This window comes from Lolium rigidum, chromosome 3, assembly GCF_022539505.1.
Source record: "Lolium rigidum isolate FL_2022 chromosome 3, APGP_CSIRO_Lrig_0.1, whole genome shotgun sequence".
NCBI lineage: Eukaryota > Viridiplantae > Streptophyta > Magnoliopsida > Poales > Poaceae > Lolium > Lolium rigidum.
In genome coordinates this window covers 158,666,442-158,691,235 of record NC_061510.1, presented here as the reverse complement: position 1 = coordinate 158,691,235, position 24,794 = coordinate 158,666,442, and the positions used below count along the sequence as shown (strand labels likewise).

Genomic DNA, 24,794 nt, shown 5'->3' with positions numbered 1-24,794 from the left:
GCCCGCTGGAACGGGGAGGTGGACGTCGTCTTCATCAACAACCGAACGTGTGACCGAGTACGGAGGTGCTGCCCGTTCGTGGCGCCGGAAGCGATCGTGATCAAGATCTTCTACGCGCTTTTGCAAGCGGAAAGTGAACGTCTACCGCAGCAACAAGAGCCTCATCTTGTAGGCTTTGGAATCTCTTCAAGGGTGAGACTCGATACCCCCTCGTTGCTACCGTCTTCTACATTGCATCTTGGCTTGGATTGCGTGTTCGCGGTAGGAAAATTTTTGTTTTCTATGCAACGTTATCCTACAGCTTCTCCTTCATGGAGCTTGTGAAGTGGTTGTGGAGCTTGCCATCTCCGGAGCGGAGGAAGAGCTAACCATAAGGAAAGGGCCATTATCCTTCGTGGGTGTGGTTCAGAGAATAGGGTGAGCCTTCGTGGCGCGGGAAATCCTTCGTGGGACCTCCACTCCTCCAAACGTGACGTACCTTCTTGCAAAGGAAGGGAACACGGGAATACATCCTCGTCTCCGCGTGCCTCGGTTATTTCTATATCCGAGCTCTCTTTCCTTGTGATAGCCATCGTGCTTGAAGTACATATATCTTGCTATCACTTGTGCTACATATATCTTGTGCCTATCTTGCTTAGCTCTAGTTGCTATTGTTACATTTAGTTGAGCTTAGCATATTTAGGGTTTGTGCTTGTAAACTAAACGATAGTTTAATTCCGCATTCTTACAAGACAAATCCGCAAGAGTTTGTAATTGCCTATTCACTCCCCCTCTAGGCGACATCTCGATCTTTCAGCCGCGGCACATTGATCTAGCCCTATTTGTTTGTTGTTTTATTGTTCGTCGTATTTTAATTTAAAAACAATCTCCGCAAATATATTTATTTGTATGCTATATTTAATAAATGGTTGTGTTTTCAAAAATCCTTATTTAATGTTTGGGGACGCCGTTTGGGGACGCGACTGAGCAACGACGTCTCCCAAATGCGGCACGAACAAAACACGTCTCCCAAACGCTCGATCCGGCACGGTTTGGGGGGACGCGACTGGAGATGCTCTAAGATTTTTGCCTAAAGCCTGAAATTGGTGAATTATATATTGAGTACTTTTGTTCCTGGGATTAATTAGTTCAGTATTTCAAAGACAAAAATAGGCATTTTCCGGGCCTCGGGCCGGGCTTGACTTTTGCAGGTCGGGCTTTAACAGGTCCAGCCGGCCCGAAACCTGGCCCATGCTGTGGTTTGCCCACGCGTAGGATAAGGTAAACTCTGGCTGGTCTTCTATCGATTTGTGAGCGGACCCGTCGTCCCGCGTCCTCTTCCCCAAACTCAATCCAGTCTCCGCCTCCCCGCCCAGCCAGAACAAGGTCGCCGCGGCGATGATAGCTGCTACTGTCGTGGCCCCTTCGCTGGCCGGTTCTTCCTTTCCGAGGCCCGCTGCGGCCTTCCTCCGTACGCGTCTCCTTTCTCCTGGAGACGCGCTGCCGGGCTCTGCTTCTCGACTGGCTAGCGGCTGCCGCGTCGCGCGCGGCGGCGGCGCACGGAGGCCGCAAATCCCATTCGCAGCGGAAGGAGGCGCAGGTGAGGAGCCATTCTTCTTTGTGCGCACCTCTATCTCTATGTACCGAAAGCCACATGCATTGTGGTCTTTGTAACCGAGTTGGGTAACCGAAATACTTGCGTGAGGATTTTTTTTTAATACACGCGTTTGTAAACTAGAATGTGGAGAGTAGCTGTGTGCAACTCTGATAGCCTGATGCAGGGGCCGGGAAAGGTTTCCTTCCATTATCTAGAAAAAGATATTAATAAAAGGTTGTGTGCATCAATTTGATGCAGAGGCCGGGCGGCCGGGGTGATCCCCATTTCGAAAAAATCTAGAAAAAGTCAAAAAGATAGAGTAGCAATGTATATGAGATTGGATTTGAAAGGGGAGTAACATGTCCTACCCAGACTCACTAGCACAACTCAAACACCGAGTCGTGTGCAACTCGGACTGGACTCTAAACCAGACTCAGTATTGTTGCTTTCCTAATCTAATCACACAGCATCCTTGACCGCCAGTTAAAACCAACTCACGTACGACATGCAAGCCAATACCGAGTAGAACATGGAAACTAATTCCAACTCACATATAGGATTTTGGAGAACATTTGATTATTGTTCCAACACTCTGTTCACATACTTAAACTGGTGCTATCTTCTATGACCCAATGCTGCTGACCCAGTTAATAAATGGTGTCATTTAGTAAGACAAGTATCCACATGGTTGGACCTGATACTATGTTGCATTTCACACTTCAGAGAAGAGGATGTGCGCTTACGTTTGTTCTTTGAAATGTTATCCAAGATTAACTTTCAATATCTGAATCATAACTCATAAGGATGACTCGTCATTTCTTTTTCTACTTTGGCTGTAGTTGGTGATGCTTTTGTTATAGAAGGCACAACAAATGTGAAGTTCTCTAGAGAGTTAATGGTTCCAGGCTCCACAGAGCCTTTGATCGTACTTGGCACAGGTACATTTTCTTGCTCATGTGCTTCTGAATTAAAATTGGCAGGCTGGCAGTACATTCTTCACCTCCATATCCTCATAACATAAGAATAGTACTCTTATCCATTCTTTGTTGCTAAAGAACCAATAGTACTCCCTCTGTCCCAGAATAACTTGCTCAACTTTTTCTAGATACAAATGTATCTACACACTAAAAACATGTCTAGATACAACTGTATCTAGAATTCTAGATAAACTTGAGCAGCTTATTTTGGGACGGAGGGAGTACGAATTATGCACAAACATCCAATTTTTTACCATTAATTTGACAGATTGACACAATAGGAAGAACAATTTAAAACTATTCGCCATGTGTTCCTGCAGCAGTTCATACTTTATTCCTGGTTGCTACAAACAATATTTATGTAGTGACTTCAATATATAATAACACTAATATGTTAGTGATCACAATATGCTGTATTACGTGTAAGCGGACATACTGAATCTGGATCCAACCTTGCTTTAATAATATCTCAGTTTATCCAACTTGTCACGCTGCTATTGTTTCTAACCAAGACCCACCTCATTTTAAAGTGGGACTTTTGACATATATATGCAATCATTTGTAACAAAAGCAGAGGAGTGAGAAGAATGGAAGGAACTTAACTATTAGCCATATTTGTAGGCTTGCAATAACTATGAAACTCATAACCCCAGTCGATCAACATATGGCATCTCGTAGTCGTAATCCTGACATGCATGTGTGTTCTGATCTAAATGAAATCAGAACGGAACCAAGTCTAGACTCTAGTTTTTGTATGTCATTGCCTTCCCTAGATGAAACCACCCGGTTCATTAGTTATGTACCTTCAATGTCTCTTTCACTCATATGCTGATTGTCAGCGATCTTCTTTATACTTATGGTGTACACGGTAAATGAAGACTTTGTAGGCAATGTGATAATTGGTAAGTATAATCTTAGTTTGGCATTAGTGAAGAGGTGAACAAAAGCAGTCATGATGCCCTTGTACGGTTACTATTGATGTTAGTGTTCCCATGCAACTGCCATTAGTTACAACTTTGAAGCTGAAGATCATAGAAACATGTTGGCCTAGCTCAAATATGCTCACATTGGCTGTGCAATCAAACTCACTGTCATGGGCATCGTCCTCGATGTTACAATGGGAAAGTCGAACCATTTGGTTGAGATCTTGTTGTTTTCACATACACTTCGAGTACCCTTGAACTATTCTACTATTTTATGGGCCTAAGCTCAGCACTCTTTTGAATGGATTGCTGTTTCAATCCAATACCCTGAACTGAAAAGTTATAGCTCGCTGCCTCTAGCTAACACATCATTCATGTTCACCAACTTGTTTTATCTTGCATTGGTCTCTTTTCTATTGTTCCAAGTGAACTGAACGTTTTGATCATGATTCTTGTCTAATTCCAATTCGAACGGCTTCTACTTGCTACCTCTTTTTAATGATTGTTTCAGACCTTATCTGTTTCAGATGGGCCTGTGATCTTGCACTACTTTTATGAAACCGTTTACATGGAATGTTCTAGCATATCCATACATGTTTGACGTCTCTGTGTGGCTCTGGCTATTTTCTTTGTTTGAGCCCCAAACATCTAATAAGTCTTGCATGCATGTAACAGAGGGCTAGACCACACCCTCTTTCAATACGAAAATCATAAAAGAATCAAATGGATCAAGTAGGTTACTTAATTGGCATGTGCTGTTATTGTAAGTATAGTTCATATTCTTAACTTATGACAGTGTTATATTGTTCACAGTTTGCAATTTGAATTTTAGCTCACTCTAGGTTACAGAGATAAGTTCTTTGTCAAAGTATATGCCGCTGCATTCTATGTGGATTACTCCATTGGAGTTGATACCGAGCAGTGGAGAAAAAAGGTTGGCATTGAGACTTTTGATGCTTCCACGGTTTTTGACTCCATTTTTAAAGGTAAGAGCCAAGCTCCAACTAGCAAAAGCCGAAGGATGAAATTGTAATACATTCTGATAGAACTGTGTACTATGCAGCACCAGTTTTGAAATCTCTGAGTATAACTCTTGTTAGAGATGTTGATGGCAAGACCTTCATGAAGGCTTTGGATGACGTTATTGCTCGCCAAATAAAAAAACCAACTGCTGAGGAAGAATCTTCATTGTCAACCTTCCGAAATATCTTTTTAGGGCGCAATCTCAAACAGGGAACAAGCATCTATTTAACCTGGTCGGGACCATCAGTGATGCTGGTGAGTTAATGATCAAGTACTTTCAACATTTAGATTCAAAACTTTAACATTTTGGGGAAACTTGCAAATTGCAATTGTTCCAAAATAAACTATGATATTGCATACATAAGTTCCCTACAAAGGCTGCCATGCCCCTCATTAGTGTTGTAATAAGTTAATATCATTACTACAAAATAGATATAGTGAATGTTTGAACATGCTCTGTCCTGGCAAGATAAAAACTCCTAGGCACTAAAATCGGATTTGTTTTAAAGATCGCAATGGATTTATATTTTCCATAGATAAAGACGAAAAGCTTCTCCTACATTTAGGTGGCAATGCCTTTGCAGCTGGCCACGATCCAAGCTGCCGCTCCTCAATTTTTGCCACTAGAATCAAAAGATCGATCTACTATTGAAACATTTTAGGATTTCGATGACTTCAAACTTTTGACCATTGTTCTGGCCTCTGCCTGTGGTAAGTCCACTAGCAGTGCAAGGAGTGTTGCTAGGTATGATTCTCCACGAGGCTGGGTTACGGATCTCCGATCCATGTCCAACCCATAATGCAAGGCTCCTCCAAATTTGTTCTCTCCAGGCGTAGGAACAAAACTCAAATCTATTTAGGCTTAACACTAGATTGAGGGTGACTTCTTTTGGGCTTCTCGCACGGCTTCGAGGTCATGGGCAGCACAAGCCCAAAAGAAGTCTCCGGCTGGTCCGTAGCTTATTTTCACTGTGAAACTCTTGCTGCGTGTAATGCCAGAAGCTGGCCTCGACCAGTTTCCGGGCAGCTTCCCGAGCTTCCCTTGTTGGATCCGAATCGGTACCCATCTTTGCCCCCCTTTTTTCTTCTATTTACAGCAGATTGCCACCGCGGGAAAAAAACTTTTGGGAAGTAAAAAAACAAATAATGCTTCACGCAACCGTAGCCAGATCCCATATCTTGATTCTGCCATTCTTCTTCTCGAGCTCGTATGATGAGCACTCCCCTCTCTCTGCCTCGTCGTTACCATCATCCTGGCTGAAGGAATTGGCATGGGATGGCAGAAATCGAGCTCACCGCCCACCTCTTCACCGTCTCCGGCCGTCATGTTCCCCATTCGTGCCGGCGACGTCAGACCTCCTGCGCGTTCAACAACCCCTCCACGAGCTCCAGGGTGAGTGCATGGTTCGAACGGCTCCTCCTCGCCGTCTACTGCTCTGTAATGCGCCACCGCCGTGAGCCGCCGAACTCCGCCGTTCCGGTGGTCGCCGGCGCCAATTCCGGCGACTATCTGGCTCCCCACAGCCGCTAATCTACGTAGGACTTCGCTGCGCTTCTGATGCGTGAGACCTCTCACTCCAGAGAGCTTCGGAGAGCCGTCCCGGCCTCCGGACGACGGGCGTCCATCTATGGCAGCGGCCAAACTTGTAGAAGCTCAAAAGAAGTCTCCAGGGCAGCATGTAGAATTTCTCTCGACCACCGTTTCCTCACACCGCAGTCCGCAGCTCACAAGCCCGCTTCTGCAGAAGCAGGAGCCTAAAAGAAGTCACCCTGAATTATTTCACTGCAAATTACATTTTGATTGTGAAGGAATTTAATTAATAGTATCTACTTTGCAAATAGTCCTGAATTCGAATCTCAGTCTTCCCTAACCGGGTCTCAACTCTGAAGCGCTAGATTTCTAGATCAGCTTGTTTTGAATTTCTTATGTAGTACTATCATGAATATGAGTTCTGTTCTATTAGAAACCAAAATAAACCAGCTAAAAACTTGCATATGTGGAAATGCAAACATTTTGTTACTGGAACAAGTGTCTAATATCCTCTGCAAAACCATGCTTTTTTGCTTAAAAACATACTGTTAGCGTTCTTGCTCGACTGAGTGACGAGTCGAGGAGGCAAGCTAAGAGTATAAAGTGGGCATGCTGGCCTCTTTCCCACCTCAAGTGGTCACACATGCCGATTACTTGTCCGTGGTTTACTTGAGAAGTAATGTTCAAGTGTTTTCCATTTTTTAAAAAATAAATTGTCAGGCACACATCAAGATGCAAATAAATTTTTATCTGACCAATATTCATTTGAATAAAAAGGAAAATCATTGATACAAGTTTGTGGAAAAAGAGAAACAAAACTTGAAAAAATGATTAACTTGTTGAAATTGATTCCTGATGGCGCTAGATGAGTTTTCACCTTGTTACTCCTGCTTTTGTAGATCTCGATCTCGACAAATCAGGATGCGTCTCAAGTTGATGCTGAGATCAAGTCAGCTTCTGTTAATTATGCTCTATATGATGGCTTCTTTGGTAGTTCTCCTGTATCCCCTACATTGAGATCTTCCACTGCTCAACTGCTTGAAGCTCTCCTTACAAAGTGACACACAAAGTAAGATTGTTTATGGTTCCTGAAGACAAAGTACATAGAATACTTAAGTAGTTTTCTTGGATATTGCATCTCATATATTCGAACTGGCAGTGCATATCTGTGTTACGCTTCTGGGATTTTCTTCAGAATGTCTCTTCAAGTATATTTGAAGTATGAATATTTGTAAGATTGTTTATGGTTCCTGAAGACAAAGTACAGACTACAGAGAATACTATAGTAGTTTTCTTGGATTTTGCCTCTCATATATTCGAACTGGTGGTGCATATGTGTATTACACTTCTGGGATTTTATTCAGAATGTCTCTTCAAATACATTTGAAGTGTGAATATTTGTAAGATGTCACGTGTTTATAACTGCCTACTTACCGGAAGTTTTCCATTTATCATCCTTAAACTTACTAGGATGCCTAAGAGGGGTTGTTCTAAGGCATGTGGCCACCTGGCATGACATAATACTACCTCTGATTGTGGCGGAGGAGATGATGTCTTGTGCCGCTATGATGGCACAGATGGGGCATGCAGCGAAGGAGGCGACACCCTCTATTAAGGAACTAGCGAGGACTGGGCGGAGGTTGAGAGGGAGAGGGAGTGACAACTACGATTAGAGGGAGTGAGAGTGGGGAGGGGCCAACCAAATGACTTTTGGACTATATGAGTGATAGGAAAGTACATCACAGACGGTTATCTTCAAACCTTCATTACGACTGATGGTCACATATGGAAAGCGTCCAACCCGCACCGGCAACGATCATCGCAGATGTGGGTCAGGTCGTGAGCGCCCAATTCTGGCATGCCTCACCGCCCACACGCTTTTTACCATGTATGGCCATAGAGTGCCGGTGCCGATGAAGGTGTATTATGTATTGCTCTGTATTAGTGCTATTTCATAGTCTTGCACCAATTTTATGAGATATTGCTTTTATAAAATGCTTATGACTTGTTCAATTGGACAAGTCAACGTTGCTCAAGAGCTGTACAAAAAAGAAACATGAAGAAGCACATGCCTTTTACCATGTCACAATGGTAAAATGGATGGCAAGAAATGAAGAATCTCCAACCAAGAGTATGAAGTCAGGCACTTCCTCCTCTCAAGGGTTTGATGATGTGAAATACGTTGATGGTGGTGATGATTATATGAGACAAGGAGGAGAGATGTAGAAGTTCCACTCCAAGCTCAGCGCTGCCAAGGAGGAATATGCCTAATAGGGAAGGTAAGAGAATAAAAAAAGTTTCAAAGGAGAGGAGAGAGTTGTGTACCAGGACTCCAGGAGGCTCTCCAAGATATGATCTCAACAAGGAAAGAAATGAAGGCTGGGAGGAAGACCAAAGCAAGGTGAAACGAGCACGATGTCATTAAGCAGCGAAAGGTTACCATGGAAGAAAAGTATAGACTTATAGTGTCATGTGAGAGGATATGATGACCAAGACCATGGAGCATATAAGCAGAGTAGATAATGTTCATAACCATGGATGACCTTGATGATCAACAATTAGCATATGTTAATGCTATGCACACATATCTTGACATGAAGGATGAGAATTTATGGGCGGTGGTGGGAGCGGCATTCTTTATGTTTGAGCGGCTCACCCTACTTTGCAGTTAGGGGTGAGTCTTTTGTTAGTTTCTTGAGATGCTAGAGTAATATAATTTGCACGATTTAAAATAAGAAAACATACAATCAAGCCACACCTAAGGAGGTCTTGTATGATTGAACTTGCACAAAGTATTGAATGATTACACCATAGAGAATTTCATGTAAGCTGGAATGTTTGAAATCTTATTGATGCTGCAATTCTCACAAAACAATACCATGAGATTATTTTTTCCCAGATGGAGATTGCCGGCCCCTGCATCAAAATAATACACACAACCTTTTTATTGATATTATTCAACACAGTGTTACAAAGAAAATACAATGGTAGTCTCCCGGAGGTGCTCATAGCGTTAGGGTGTACGTGTGTGCGTTCATAGGGGTGAGCGTATGTATGTATTTGTGAGCGAGCGTTTGCACATTCCGCAAAAAGAAAAGAAAACATGAAGCCACCTTGCTCGCAATAGCTATTGCCACACCTACAAGCTTGATGAAAGGGTGGCCATGTTCGGACCATGTGCCTTGACCTCATACCTACCCACCTCATCTTAAAATCGGAGTCCTACCAAATCGCCCAACGGCGAGCCTGGAGGAAAACCCGATGTAAACCCTCAACACACACGATTGCACATGCTCTAGAAGTCACCACTATCATCTTCCGCTGACCCATCTTCAGGACAAGGATCAAGGCGTTGACCATGCCAGGCATGCCATTAATGTCACGACGACGCCAGACAACGCCACCGTCCTACACGCGTCCATCATCACACGCCCGCCACCGAGACCCTCCACCGTTGACGCAGTAGAAGAAACACCGCTCTACCTCCAGAAGGAACATCACCACCAATACCAACCATTGGTCAATCTATCTGATGCACAACTCCAAGGATGATGCCCCCAAGGGACATATCTAAATCGCCTCGCGAGTCGCCTCTCGTGCGGCTAGTGTGATGACCCAGCGTACCACTGCATGGTGTAGTACACAAGTCGTTGACATAACACGTACAAATGAAACACCGTTCCACTCATATTACATCCCTCAGAGTGATTCACCAGAAACATATGCGAGTCCAAGGCATGTCTATAGAAGGATGCACAAACTGTTTACAGTAGATCAACACAGACTCCTACATTACAGTGAGGTAAAACTTCAAATAAAGCTCCAGAAGAACAACTCATAGTCTAACTGATTGCTAACTCAAGCTTAAGAGCTACTTGGCTTGCTATAGAAATCTAGCTACTTAGGTGCTAGGATTAGGGAAAGGTTCCCTTCTATTACTAGTCTAAGTTTTCACTCTAGTTGCTGCAGAAGTTGACTTCTTTGCTTGGATTCTTCATCTTGTTGCAGTTGACTCCTTTGTCTTCGAGCTCCACGGTAGTTTCTCCTTAGGTGCCTTGATCTAAGAAGGGGGTTCAAATGAGAGGGAATGTGTACGAGCGTATTGTAATGTCCCAGGTTTAGAGACGATCGAGGGGTAGATTTTAGAAAGGGATGTGCATTGCATTGCAAATTCTGGGGAAATTTCGCGCTTTTAAACAAAAACTGCATCGAAGGGGTACAAGTTTCTCTCTCGACACCTTACAGGGTTAGGGTTTCGAGAGTGCGACAAATCTGTTCCTTATTCAACTAAACTAGGGTTTTGAGAAGAGAGGGGAGAGTTTGCATCACAACTTTAAGTTGCATGATTGAATTCTAAATTAAGTTGTATGATTGAATTCAAACCAAATTTGAATTTGAAATTCAAATTCAAACATCAAATGGATATCTCATTATTCACACTTGAGCTAATTCAATAAACAATTATAAGTAATCAAGAATATAAATAGAACAACAATTATAGAAAGCTCATTAAGGAAAATTGAGCTTTATTGATATTCACACAAAATACAATGTCAATTACAATATTCAGAATAGAAATATGAAATATTACAATACATTACACAAATTGGAAAAATAGAAAATGAAAATAAAAGAAAAGTACAAGGCAAGATTCTATCCTAGATACTACAAAGTAATCTTCATTTGATCTTGGACTTGATGATCTTCATGGCCATTTGGATCATCACCTTGTTCCCTGCATTCACACAAATAAAGACCAAATACAAGTGTGATGCCAAGTGGCATTGCCACTTGGCAGGTTAGCAAGAAAATGAGAAGTGAGAGGATATTCTCAAGACCTGCCGAGCTGATCCTCTCAAAGCCCAAGTGCAAGGTATCTGGTTTACACACACACACAGCCTGCTCACAAGGCTGTGTGCATGCAGCACACACACACAACACAGTGAGGAGTCACCAACACATGCCAGGCAAGTGCTTGTCGACCGCGAGAAGCAAGGGCCAGGCATATAAAGACTTTTCACAGCCAAAACCCTAGCCATTAGCATCGACACAAGCTTCAGGGTAAGAACTAGCAAGAACAGCTCAAGAACACCAAGAACAGGTGAACAGCCAGAGCTGTCTCACCTATTCCCCAATCTCCAGAAATCAACCAAGCATCACCAGCAAGTCAGGAGGAGCAGGGCAGGCATAAGATCATCAAAGAAGCAAACCCTCTACACCAACAACCTTTCTAGGAGCTGGAGTGAGGTATACACAGATAATCATGAGCAAGCCACAGTTTTGCTCATATCATAAGCACATGCATACATCACAGTAAAAGAAAAGGGTAGAAACCCTGTTTGTATCATCATCTGGCTACCAAGCCATGTGGTGCAAGCAAAAAGGATGAATAGCCAGAAGGAAACTATCCAGGGAACACTGGATGTGTCAGCACAGTGACACAACCAGAGAAATCCAACAAGGATTTAATCCCTATCTAGCCACACAGATTCACTTAGCACCCCATAGCTAGCCACACCATCAGAATATAGACATTTATATGTCTATTTCATTTCAACATCAATTATACTGAAAGCCCATGAATGACTACCAGTAATATTGCACAGTAGCATACAGAAGAGGTAGGAGCAACCTTTACTAGCACACCAAGCATTGCTAGGGTCACAACAACTACCTAGCCACACAGAAAAGCCACAAGAGAAGCATATCATCACTCCAAGGAGTTCATGCATCACAGGAGGTGCCAACACATGTTGGTTTCCATCCGGATAGTGCATAGGATGCACCCAATCACTACTGCATCAGGTAGATCATGTCTGTTGTCAGAAATAGGAAGCCAAGCTTCACTGACAAGCATAGATAAATAAAACAACACACACAGATGCATCCAGAGGTATCAAATCCTTCAATCAACCACCAGTATTGCTTTCACAAGCAACATCAATCACCACTACTTGGTGAGGAGCTAGATCCACAAGCAACAACAGCAATTGAAATGAATTCATACAAGTTGATAAGCCAACAGGAAGTCCTGGTGATCACAGGATCATCCAAAGCCACAAATTAACCAACCATTGCATCACAGATAATCAAATATATGAAATATAATTGTATGCAGAAGCACACTAACAAGGGATGGAGCTGTCTAGCCAACAGTCATGCTCAATAGAACATTCCTATGAATTACAACTCAATGAGCATCACACAGTGACACTGGCACTTGCATAATGCAAGGATCATGCATCATGATCAAGCCAAGGCCAAGATTATGCACACACAGAATACCCTAGTGGCAGTAGTCATATCTGGAGCAAGCCAGTAGGCCATGAGCATCAATGGATGCTCATGAGCAATTACAGGAGGGCCACAGCAGGGATACAGCATGAACATAAGTAGTTAGGAAGCACAGAAGCATGCACTGATAATCAAGTAGAGCAGCACAAGCTAGAACACAGAGATAGCGAGTAGCACACGACGGCATACGCATGGCAATAGCACAAGCACAACAGCTAGAATTCATGGCGCATGTAGGCAGTAGCAACTAGCACATCAAGGCAGTACCAGAGCAAGGTGGCGTAGAGCACATCGACGTAGCAGCAGCAGCACAATAAGGTGGAGGCCAAGGCATCCAGAGGAAGGAGAGGAGGTAGAGAAGACAGGAGAGAAGGAGGCACACACACCTGGAGCAGAGCACCGCAGCGTGCCCATGGCGGCACGGCGGCACGGGCCAAACACGGCAGCGCCAGGCCGCAGCCAGGCCAGGCGTCACCGGGCGCAAACGCCCCAGCACCACCACGGCGAGGCACACGGCCACGTCGCGGCGCGGCGCCTGGATCGTCGGTGGGCGACGAATCGCCGGGAATCGCCACGGCCGTGTCGCAGATGCGTTGGGGGCGAACAGTGGCGGCGAAGAAACGCAGATCGGCGCGGACCGATCGGTGCGCCGTCGAGCGGCCGTCCTTTTGCGACCGATCTCGCCGGCGGGAGTGGCCGGAGGCGGCCGGAATAGCTCGGCGACGGCGACGGCGACGTGAGTCGCCGGAGCGTCGAGGAGAGAGTTAGGGTTAGGGGAGAGGAGCGTCTACGGAAGCGGCCGGGTCGAGCTGGACCTAGCCCAATGGGCTGGTCCAACCTAACCAGCTCGGCAGCCTGACAGGTGGGCCCGAGGGGTATTTTGGTCATTTCCAAAATACCCATTTAATTGAGTATTTCAAAGAATTTTATAAAATAGAATATAACTCTAAAAAATAATTAAAAATATGAAAAATGCTCAGCATAAAATCCTCTATCATAATAAAATATGAAATGGAATTTTTAAGGACAAACATAATTAAGCCAAAATTTGATGATTAAAATAAATCATTTAAATCACACCTTATATTTTCATTAATGAAAATAAGTCCATAAATTCTTTTGGACTTTAAAAACACCTTGACAACATTTCAAGGTTGTATTTTACCCTAAACAGAGTATCCCTAAATTACTCTTAGTATTAACCTCTCACATGAAATAATAACGACATCGGAAGGGGGGAAACAAACCCTAAAAGCTGAATCATGCATTATTGCTTCTTTAACCATTGCCCTTATCGGACAATGATGCTATTTTTCAGAACCAGAGGACAAGGGTCAGTCCACACCATCCAACTGCAGAACTTTGCAGTGTTCAGGCAAGTTCATCGCTTGCTCATGTCATTTGAGTATCTTTATCAAATTACTTGCAAAGTACTCTGATTATCACTATTGCGTAAAAACCAAAAACCACTACTTTCATAACTATGAATATGACTATGTGGTGGGCAATGGAACCATGGATTGTGTTGATATGGTGGAGGTTCCATTGCAAGGGTTTATATCCATCTAGGATTAAACAACAAATGTCGTCCAGTGATTCTTGTGCCGTAATAACCGTGTTAACCATAAGATCCGGAGTGGGACGGAGTAGTCAAAAGTGTTTCCACCTCTCGTTCATCAACAGATGCTCATTAATGGGTGCACATGATCTTGCGAGACATGATGCAGGGGTGGGAACCCGTAGAAGTCCCAACGGTAATGAGGTCTATGATGGGTTGCAGCTGCCGGCGTAGGAATGTATGGTAGAGCCCTGCATTGTCGTCGTGGTCGGGGTCCACCCTGAAATCTATGGGAATAATGGGACCGGCGTGGACCCAGGGTCGGAGTCTGCAACAAAGGGTGGGTGTTCGAGGTAGCGGAGGAACATGATTGGCTAGACCTTATACCGGGCCTCACACCGAAGGAAGTGTGAACGGGAAAGCTGCCCGGTTGGCACCAAGGTTAAGATCTCTTATGGGTAAAGCAACACACCTCTGCAGAGTGTAATGAACCGTGACCTGTCACTCCCTGTTCCGGGATATGGAACTACGAACGCGGCCGGAAAGGAGCTCCATGAAGTTCTAGTAAACCGGTGAAGGCTGACGGACATAGCTCTTTGAAATAAAAGCAATTTCTTGAAGAAATGTTTATCAAAACCTGTATTGGTATTAGACTTTCTGGTCTAATGCTGTAGCTAGTGCATTAAACACTTCTTATCTATAATGAACTTGTTGAGTACGCTCGTACTCATCCCACTCTTAAATCCCTTGCTTAGATTGTCTGAATCGTCTGGAGGAGGACTATGATGGCGTGTATTTCACACGTTCGTTGGGAACCCCAAGAGGAAGGTATGATGCGCACAGCAGCAAGTTTTCCCTCAGAAAGAAACCAAGGTTTATCGAACCAGGAGGAGCCAAGAAGCATGTTGAAGGTTGATGGCGGCGGCATGTAGTGCGGCGCAACACCAGAGATTCCGGCGCCAACGTGGAACCTGCACAACACAACCAAAGTACTTTGCCCCAACGAAACGGTGAGGTTGTCAATCTCACCGGCTTGCTGTAACAAAGGATTAACCGTATTGTGTGGAAGATGATTGTTTGCGAGAGAAAACGATGAAACAAGTATTGCAGCAGATTTGTATTTCGAGTATTAAAGAATGGACCGGGGTCCACAGTTCACTAGAGGTGTCTCTCCCATAAGATAAAAGCATGTTGGGTGAACAAATTACGGTCGGGCAATTGACAAATAGAGAGAGCATAACAATGCACATACATGTCATGATAAGTATAGTGAGATTTAATTGGGCATTACGACAAAGTACATAGACCGCCATCCAACTGCATCTATGCCTAAAAAGTCCACCTTCGAGGTTATCGTCCGAACCCCTTCCAGTATTAAGTTGCAAAGCAACGAGACAATTGCATTAAGTATGGTGCGTAATGTAATCAACAACTACATCCTCGGACATAGCGCCAATGTTTTATCCCTAGTGGCAACGAGCACAACACAACCTTAGAACTTTCGTCACTTCGTCCCGGTGTCAATGCGGGCATGAACCCACTATCGAGCATAAATACTCCCTCTTGGAGTTAAGAGCAAAAACTTGGCCGAGCCTCTACTAATAACGGAGAGCATGCAAGATCATAAACAACACATATGTAATAACTTGATAATTAACATAACATGGTATTCTCTATCCATCGGATCCCGACAAACACAACATAGAGTATTACGGATAGATGATCTTGATCATGTTAGGCAGCTCACAAGATCCAACAATGAAGCACAATGAGGAGAAGACAACCATCTAGCTACTGCTATGGACCCATAGTCCAGGGGTGAACTACTCACTCATCACTCCGGAGGCGACCATGGCGGTGTAGAGTCCTCCGGGAGATGAATCCCCTCTCCGGCAGGGTGCCGGAGGAGATCTCCAGAATCCCCCGAGATGGGATTGGCGGCGGCGGCGTCTCTGGAAGGTTTTCCGTATCGTGGTTTTTCCGCATCAGGGGTTTCGCGATGGAGGCTTTAAGTAGGCGGAAGGGCAGAGTCGGAGGGCTGACGAGGGGCCCACACCATAGGGCGGCGCGGGCCCCCCTCTGGCCGCGCGGCCCTATGGTGGCGGCGCCTCGTCGCCCCACTTCGTATCCCTTTCGGTCTTCTGGAAGGCTCGTGGCAAAATAGGACCCTGGGTCTTGATTTCGTCCAATTCCGAGAATATTTCGTTACTAGGATTTCTGAAACCAAAAATAGCGTAAAACAGACAAGCGGCTCTTCGGCATCTTGTTAATAGGTTAGTTCCGGAAAATGCACGAATATGACATAAAGTGTGCATAAAACATGTAGGTATCATCAATAATATGGCATGGATCATAAGAAATTATCGATACGTCGGAGACGTATCAAGCATCCCCAAGCTTAGTTCCGCTCGTCCCGAGCGAGTAAAACGATAACAAAGATAATTTCTGAAGTGACATGCCATCATAACCTTGATCATACTATTTGTAAACATATGTAATGAATGCAGCGATCAAAACAATGGTAATGACATGAGTAAACAAGTGAATCATAAAGCAAAGACTTTTCATGAATAGTACTTCAAGACAAGCATCAATAAGTCTTGCATAAGAGTTAACTCATAAAGCAATAAATCAAAGTAAAGGTATTGAAGCAACACAAAGGAAGATTAAGTTTCAGCGGTTGCTTTCAACTCGTAACATGTATATCTCATGGATAATTGTCAACATAGAGTAATATAACAAGTGCAATATGCAAGTATGTAGGAATCAATGCACAGTTCACACAAGTGTTTGCTTCTTGAGGTGGAGAGAAATAGGTGAACTGACTCAACATAAAAATAAAAAGAATGGTCCTTCAAAGAGGAAAGCATCGATTGCTATATTTGTGCTAGAGCTTTTATTTTGAAAACATGAAACAATTTTGTCAACGGTGGTAATAAAGCATATGAGTTATGTAAATTATATCTTACAAGTTGCAAGCATCATGCATAGTATACTAATAGTGCCCGCACCTTGTCCTAATTAGCTTGGACTACCGGATCTTTGCAATGCACATGTTTTAACCAAGTGTCACAATGGGGTACCTCCATGCCGCTCGTACAAAGGTCTAAGGAGAAAGCTCGCATTTTGGATTTCTCGCTTTTGATTATTCTCAACTTAGACATCCATACCGGGACAACATGGACAACAGATAATGGACTCCTCTTTAATGCATAAGCATGTGGCAACAATTATTATTCTCATATGAGATTGAGGATATATGTCCAAAACTCGAAACTTTCACCATGATTCATGGCTTTAGTTAGCGGCCCAATGTTCTTCTCTAACAATATGCATGCTCCAACCATTAAGGTGGTAGATCTCTCTTACTTCGGACAAGACGGACATGCATAGCAACTCACATGATATTCAACAAAGAGTAGTTGATGGTGTCCCCGAAGCATGGTTATCGCACAACAAGCAACTTAATAAGAGATAAAGTGCATAAGTACATATTCAATACCACAATAGTTTTTAAGCTATTTGTCCCATGAGCTATATATTGCAAAGGTGAATGATGGAATTTTAAAGGTAGCACTCAAGCAATTAACTTTGGAATGGCGGATAAATACCATGTAGTAGGTAGGTATGGTGGACACAAATGGCATAGTGGTTGGTTCAAGGATTTTGGATGCATGAGAAGTATTCCCTCTCGATACAAGGTTTAGGCTAGCAAGGTTATTTGAAACAAACACAAGGATGAACGGTGCAGCAAAACTCACATAAAAGAAATATTGTAAACATTATAAGACTCTACACCGTCTTCCTTGTTGTTCAAAACTCAATACTAGATATTATCTAGACTCTAGAGAAACCAAATATGCAAACCAAATTAGCAAGCTCTAAGTGTTTCTTCATTAATGGGTGCAAAGTATATGATGCAAGAGCTTAAACATGAGCACAACAATTTCCAAGTATCAAATTATCCAAGACATTTTAGAGTTACTACATGTAGTATTTTCCAATTCCAACCATATAACAATTTAACGAAGAAGAAACTTCGCCATGAATACTATGAGTAGAGCCTAAGGACATACTTGTACATATGCTACAGCGGAGCGTGTCTCTCTCCCACAAGGTGAATGCTAGGATCCATTTTATTCAAACAAAACAAAAACAAAAACAAACCGACGCTCCAAGCAAAGTGCATAAGATGTGACGGAATAAAAATATAGTTTCGGGGAGGAACCCGATAATGTTGTCGATGAAGAAGGGGATGCCTTGGGCATCCCCAAGCTTAGAAGCTTGAGTCTTCTTAGAATATGCAGGGGTGAACCACCGGGGCATCCCCAAGCTTAGAGCTTTCACTCTCCTTGATCATATTGCATCATACTCCTCTCTTGATCCTTGAAAACTTCCTCCACACCAAACTCGAAACAACTCATTAGAGGGTTAGTGCACAATAAAAATTAACATGTTCAGAGGTGACACAATCATTCTTAACACTTCTGGACATTGCATAAAGCTACTGGACATTAATGGATCAAAGAAATTCATCCAACATAGCAAAAGAGGCAATGCGAAATAAAAGACAGAATCTGTCAAAACAGAACAGTCCGTAAAGATGGATTTTATTAAGCCACCAGACTTGCTCAAATGAAAATGCTCAAATTGAATAAAAGTTGCGTACATATCTGAGGATCATGCACGTAAATTGGCTTAATTTTCTGAGCTACCTACAGGGAGGTAGACCCAGATACGTGACAGCAAAGAAATCTGGAACTGCGCAGTAATCCAAATCTAGTACTTACTTTACTATCAAAGACTTTACTTGGCACAACAAAACTCAAAACTAAGATAAGGAGAGGTTGCTACAGTAGTAAACAACTTCCAAGACTCAAATATAAAACAAAAATACTGTAGTAAAAACATGGGTTGTCTCCCATAAGCGCTTTTCTTTAACGCCTTTCAGCTAGGCGCAGAAAGTGTAACTCAAGTAACATCAAGAGATGAAGCATCAACATCATAATTTGTTCTAATAATAGAATCATAAGGTAACTTCATTCTCTTTCTAGGGAAGTGTTCCATACCTTTCTTGAGAGGAAATTGATATTTAATATTACCTTCCTTCATATCAATGGTAGCACCAACGGTTCGAAGAAAAGGTCTTCCCAATATAATGGGGCAAGATGCATTGCATTCAATATCCAAGACAACAAAATCAACGGGGACAAGGTTATTGTTAACCATAATATGAACATTATCAACTTTTCCCAAAGGTTTCTTTTTAGCATTATCAGCGAGATTAACATCCAGATAACAATTCTTCAATGGTGGCAAGTCAAGCATATCATAGACTTTTTTAGGCATAACAGAAATACTTGCACCAAGATCACATAAAGCATTACAATCAAAATCTTTGACTCTCATTTTAATGATGGGCTCCCAACCATCCTCTAGCTTTCTAGGAATAGAAGTTTCAAGTTTTAGTTTCTCTTCTCTAGCTTTTATGAGAGCATTTGTAATATGTTTTGTGAAAGCCAAGTTTACAGCGCTAGCATTGGGACTCTTAGCAAGTTTTTGTAAGAACTTTATAACTTCAGAGATGTGGCAATCATCAAAATCTAAATCATTACAATCTAAAGCAATGGGATTATCATCCCCAAGGTTGGAAAAAATTTCAGCAGTTTTATCACAAGCAGTTTCAGCAGTTTTAGGTAATTTTGCGCGCTTTGCACTAGGAGTAGAAGCATTGCCAACACCAATTATTTTACCATTAATAGTAGGAGGTGCAGCAACATGTGAATCATTAGCATTGCTAGTGGTGGTAATAGTCCAAACTTTAGCTATATTTTTCTCTTTAGCTAGTTTTTCATTTTCTTCTCTATCCCACCTAGCACGCAGTTCAGCCATTAATCTTATATTCTCATTAATTCTAACTTGGATGGCATTTGCTGTAGTAACAATTTTATTTTCAATATCCCTATTAGGCATAACTTTCGATTTCAAAAGATCAACATCGAGGCAAGACTATCAACTCTAGAAGCAAGAATATCAATTTTATTGAGCTTTTCCTCAACAGATTTGTTAAAGGCAGTTTGTGTACTAATAAATTCTTTAAGCATAGCTTCAAGTCCAGGGGGTGTATTCCTATTATTGTTGTAAGAATTCCCATAAGAATTAGCATAACCGTTACCATTATTATAAGGATATGGCCTATAGTTATTACTAGAATTGTTCCGATAAGCATTGTTGTTGAAATTATTATTTTTAATGAAGTTTACATCAACATGTTCTTCTTGGGCAACTAATGAAGCTAATGGAACATTATTAGGATCAACATTAGTCCTATCATTCGCAAGCATAGACATAATAGCATCAACCTTATCATTCAAGGAAGAGGATTCTTCAACAGAATTTACCTTCTTACCTTGTGGAGCTCTTTCCGTGTGCCATTCAGAGTAATTAACCATCATATTATCAAGGAGCTTTGTTGCTTCACCAAGAGTGATGGACATAAAGGTACCTCCAGCAGCTGAATCCAATAAATTCCGCGAAGAAAAATTTAGTCCTGCATAGAAGGTTTGGATGATCATCCAAGTAGTCAGTCCATGGGTTGGGCAATTTTTAACCAAAGATTTCATTCTTTCCCAAGCTTGAGCAACATGTTCATTATCCAATTGTTTAAAATTCATTATGCTACTCCTCAAAGATATAATTTTAGCAGGGGGATAATATCTACCAATAAAAGCATCATTGCATTTAGTCCATGAATCAATACTATTCTTAGGCAGAGATAGCAACCAATCTTTAGCTCTTCCTCTTAATGAGAAAGGAAACAATTTTAATTTTATAATGTCACCATCTACATCTTTATACTTTTGCATTTCACACAATTCAACAAAATTATTGAGATGGGCAAGCAAGCATCATCAGAACTAACACCAGAAAATTGCTCTCTCATAACAAGATTCAGTAAAGCAGGTTTAATTTCAAAGAATTCTGCTGTAGTAGCAGGTGGAGCAATAGGTGTGCATAAGAAATCATTATTATTTGTGCTTGTGAAGTCACACAACTTAGTATTTTCAGGGGTGGCCATTTTAGCAGTAGTAAATAAAGCAAACTAGATAAAGTAAATGCAAGTAAACTAATTTTTTGTGTTTTCGATATAGCAAACAAGACAGTAAATAAAGTAAAACTAGCAACTATTTTTTTTGTGTTTTGATATAAGTGCAGCAAACAAAGTAGTAAATAAAATAAAGCAAGACAAAAACAAAGTAAAGAGATTGGGAAGTGGAGACTCCCTTGCAGCGTGTCTTGATCTCACCCGCAACGGCGCCAGAAAAAGAGCTTGATGGCGTGTATTTCACACGTTCGTTGGGAACCCCAAGAGGAAGGTATGATGCGCACAGCAGCAAGTTTTCGCTCAGAAAGAAACCAAGGTTTATCGAACCAGGAGGAGCCAAGAAGCACGTTGAAGGTTGATGGCGGCGGGATGTAGTGCGGCGCAACACCGAGATTCCGGCGCCAACGTGGAACCTGCACAACACAACCAAAGTACTTTGCCCCAACGAAACGAGTGAGGTTGTCAATCTCACCGGCTTGCTGTAACAAAGGATTAACTGTATTGTGTGGAAGATGATTGTTTGCAGAGAAAACAGTAAAACAAGTATTGCACAGATTTGTATTTCAGTATTAAAGAATGGACCGGGGTCCACAGTTCACTAGAGGTGTCTCTCCCATAAGATAAAAGCATGTTGGGTGAACAAATTACAGTCGGGCAATTGACAAATAGAGAGGGCATAACAATGCACATACATGTCATGATAAGTATAGTGAGATTTAATTGGGCATTACGACAAAGTACATAGACCGCCATCCAATCGCATCTATGCCTAAAAGTCCACCTTCGAAGTTATCGTCCGAACCCCTTCCAGTATTAAGTTGCAAAGCAACAGACAATTGCATTAAGTATGGTGCATAATGTAATCAACAACTACATCCTCGGACATAGCGCCAATGTTTTATCCCTAGTGGCAACAGCACAACACAACCTTAGAACTTTCTGTCACTGTCCCCGGTGTCAATGCAGGCATGAACCCACTATCGAGCATAAATACTCCCTCTTGGAGTTAAGAGCAAAAACTTGGCCAGAGCCTCTACTAATAACGGAGAGCATGCAAGATCATAAACAACACATATGTAATAACTTGATAATTAACATAACATGGTATTCTCTATCCATCGGATCCCGACAAACACAACATAGAGTATTACAGATAGATGATCTTGATCATGTTAGGCAGCTCACAAGATCCAACAATGAAGCACAATGAGGAGAAGACAACCATCTAGCTACTGCTATGGACCCATAGTCCAGGGGTGAACTACTCACTCATCACTCCGGGAGGCGACCATGGCGGTGTAGAGTCCTCCGGGAGATGAATCCTCTCCGGCAGGGTGCCGAGGAGATCTCCGAATCTCCGAGATGGGATTGGCGGCGCTGCGCGTCCGAAGGTTTTCCAGATCGTGGTTTTTCGTGACCGTGGGTTTCGCGACGGAGGCTTCAAGTAGGCGGAAGGCGTAGCCTCGAGGGCCGACGTGGGGCCCACAACCACAGTGGCGGCGCTGTCCTCTGGCACGCCACTATCGGGTAGGGCAACTCGTGTCCATTCGATGCCTCTTGGTATCTCCTGAAGGTCGTGGCAAAATAGGACTCTCGGTGCATCTTGATTTCATCTAATTCGAGAATATTTGTCACACAGATTTCTAAAACCAACAACACAGCAAATACAGGAATGCAACAACTGCATTCTTAGATTAACAGGTTAGTTCCAGAAAATGACGAATATGACATGAAGTGTGCATAAAACATGCAGATAACATCACATAATATGGCATAGAACATAAGATTATCGATACGTCGATGACGTATCAAGCATCCCTAAGCTTAGTTCGCTCGTCCCGAGCAGTGTAAAAACGATAACAAAGATAATTTCAAGTGATATGCCATCATAACCTTGATCATACTATTTGTAAACATATGCTAGATGGATGCGAAGCGATCAAAACAATGGTAATGACATGAGTAAATACATTGAATCATAAAGCAAAAGACTTTTCATGAATAGTACTTCAAGACAATGCATCATATAAGTCTCTGCATGAGAGTTAACTCACAAAGCAATAAATCAACAGTAAAGGTGCATTGAAGCAACACAAAGGAAGATTAAGTGTTCAGCGGTTGCTTTCAACTTATAAACATGTATATCTCATAGATAACTGTCAACATAGAGTAATATAACAAGTGCAATATGCAAGTATGTAGGAATCAATGCATGCTCCACACAAGTGTTTGCTTCTTGAGGTGGAGAGAGATAGGTGAACTGACTCAACATAAAAGTAAAGAAGAATGGTCCTTCAAAGAGGAAAGCATCGATATGCATATTTGTGCCAGAGCTTTATTTTGAAAACATGAAACAATTTTGTCAATCGGTAGTAATAAAGCATATGAGTTATGTAAATTATATCTTACTAGTTGCAAGTCTCATGCATAGTATACTAATAGTGCCCGCGACCTTGTCCTAATTAGCTTGGACTCACCTGGATCTTTGCAATGCACATGTTTTGACCAAGTGTCACAATGGGGTACTCTCCATGCCGCCCCTAGCATAAAGTTGTTCATGGAGAAAGCCTCTATTTTGGATTTCTCGCTTTGATTATTCTCAACTTAGACATCCATACCGGGACAACATGTGACAACAGATAATGGACTCCTCTTTAATGCATAAGCATGTGGCAAATAATTATTATTCTCATATGAGATTGAGGATATATGTCCAAAACTGAAACTCTCCACCATGAATCATGGCTTTAGTTAGCGTGCCCAATGTTCTTCTCTAACAATATGCATGCTCCAACCATTAAGGTGGTAGATCTCTTACTTCATACAAGACGGACATGCATAGCAACTCACATGATATTCAACAAAGAATAGTTGATGGCGTCCCTGAAACATGGTTATCGCACAACAAGCAACTTAATAAGAGATAAAGTGCATAAGTACATATTCAATACTACAATAGTTTTTAAGCTATTTGTCCCCATGAGCTATATATTGCAAAGGTAGAATGATGGAATTTTAAAGGTAGCACTCAAGCAATTTACTTTGGAATGGCGGATAAATACCATGTAGTAGGTAGGTATGGTGATTGACACAAATGGCATAGTGGTTGGCTCAAGTATTTTGGATGCATGAGAAGTATTCCTCTCGATACAAGGTTTAGGCTAGCAAGGTTATTTGGAAACAAACACAAGGATGAACGAGTGCAGTAAAACTCACATAAAAGACATATTGTAAAACATTATAAGACTCCACACCGTCTTCCTTGCTGTTCAAAAACTCAATACTAGATGTTATCTAGACTCTAGAGAAACCAAATATGTAAACCAAATTAGCAAGCTCTAAGTGTTTCTTCATTAATGGGTGCAAAGTATATGATGCAAGAGCTTAAACATGAGCACAACAATTGCCAAGTATCAAATTATCCAAGACATTTTAGAGTTACTACATGTAGCATTTTCCAATTCCAACCATATAACAATTTAACGAAGAAGAAACTTCACCATGAATACTATGAGTAGAGCCTAAGGACATACTTGTCCATATGCTACAGCATGAGCGTGTCTCTCTCCCACTAAAGTGAATGCTAGGATCCATTTTATTCAAACAAAACAAAAAACAAAAACAAACCGACGCTCCAAGCAAAGTGCATAAGATGTGACTAATAAAAATATAGTTTCAGTGGAGGAACCCGATAATGTTGTCGATGAAGAAGGGGATGCCTTGGGCATCCCTAGCTTAGACGCTGAGTCTTCTTAGAATATGCAGGGGTGAACCACCGGGCATCCCCAAGCTTAGAGCTTTCACTCT

General features: G+C 42.2%; 1 protein-coding gene across 1 annotated transcript; it reads left to right on the top strand.

The window, feature by feature from the left end:
• Window positions 1-1,290: 1,290 nt before the first annotated feature.
• On the top strand, window positions 1,291-7,341 carry LOC124702572 (fatty-acid-binding protein 3, chloroplastic-like). The gene is made up of 5 exons (XM_047234723.1): window positions 1,291-1,579; window positions 2,416-2,514; window positions 4,319-4,462; window positions 4,540-4,754; window positions 6,930-7,341. The coding sequence occupies exons 1-5, from the start codon at window positions 1,378-1,380 to the stop codon at window positions 7,089-7,091; spliced, it is 822 nt and encodes a 273-aa protein (XP_047090679.1). The 5' UTR covers window positions 1,291-1,377; the 3' UTR covers window positions 7,092-7,341.
• The last annotated feature ends 17,453 nt before the right edge of the window (window positions 7,342-24,794 follow it).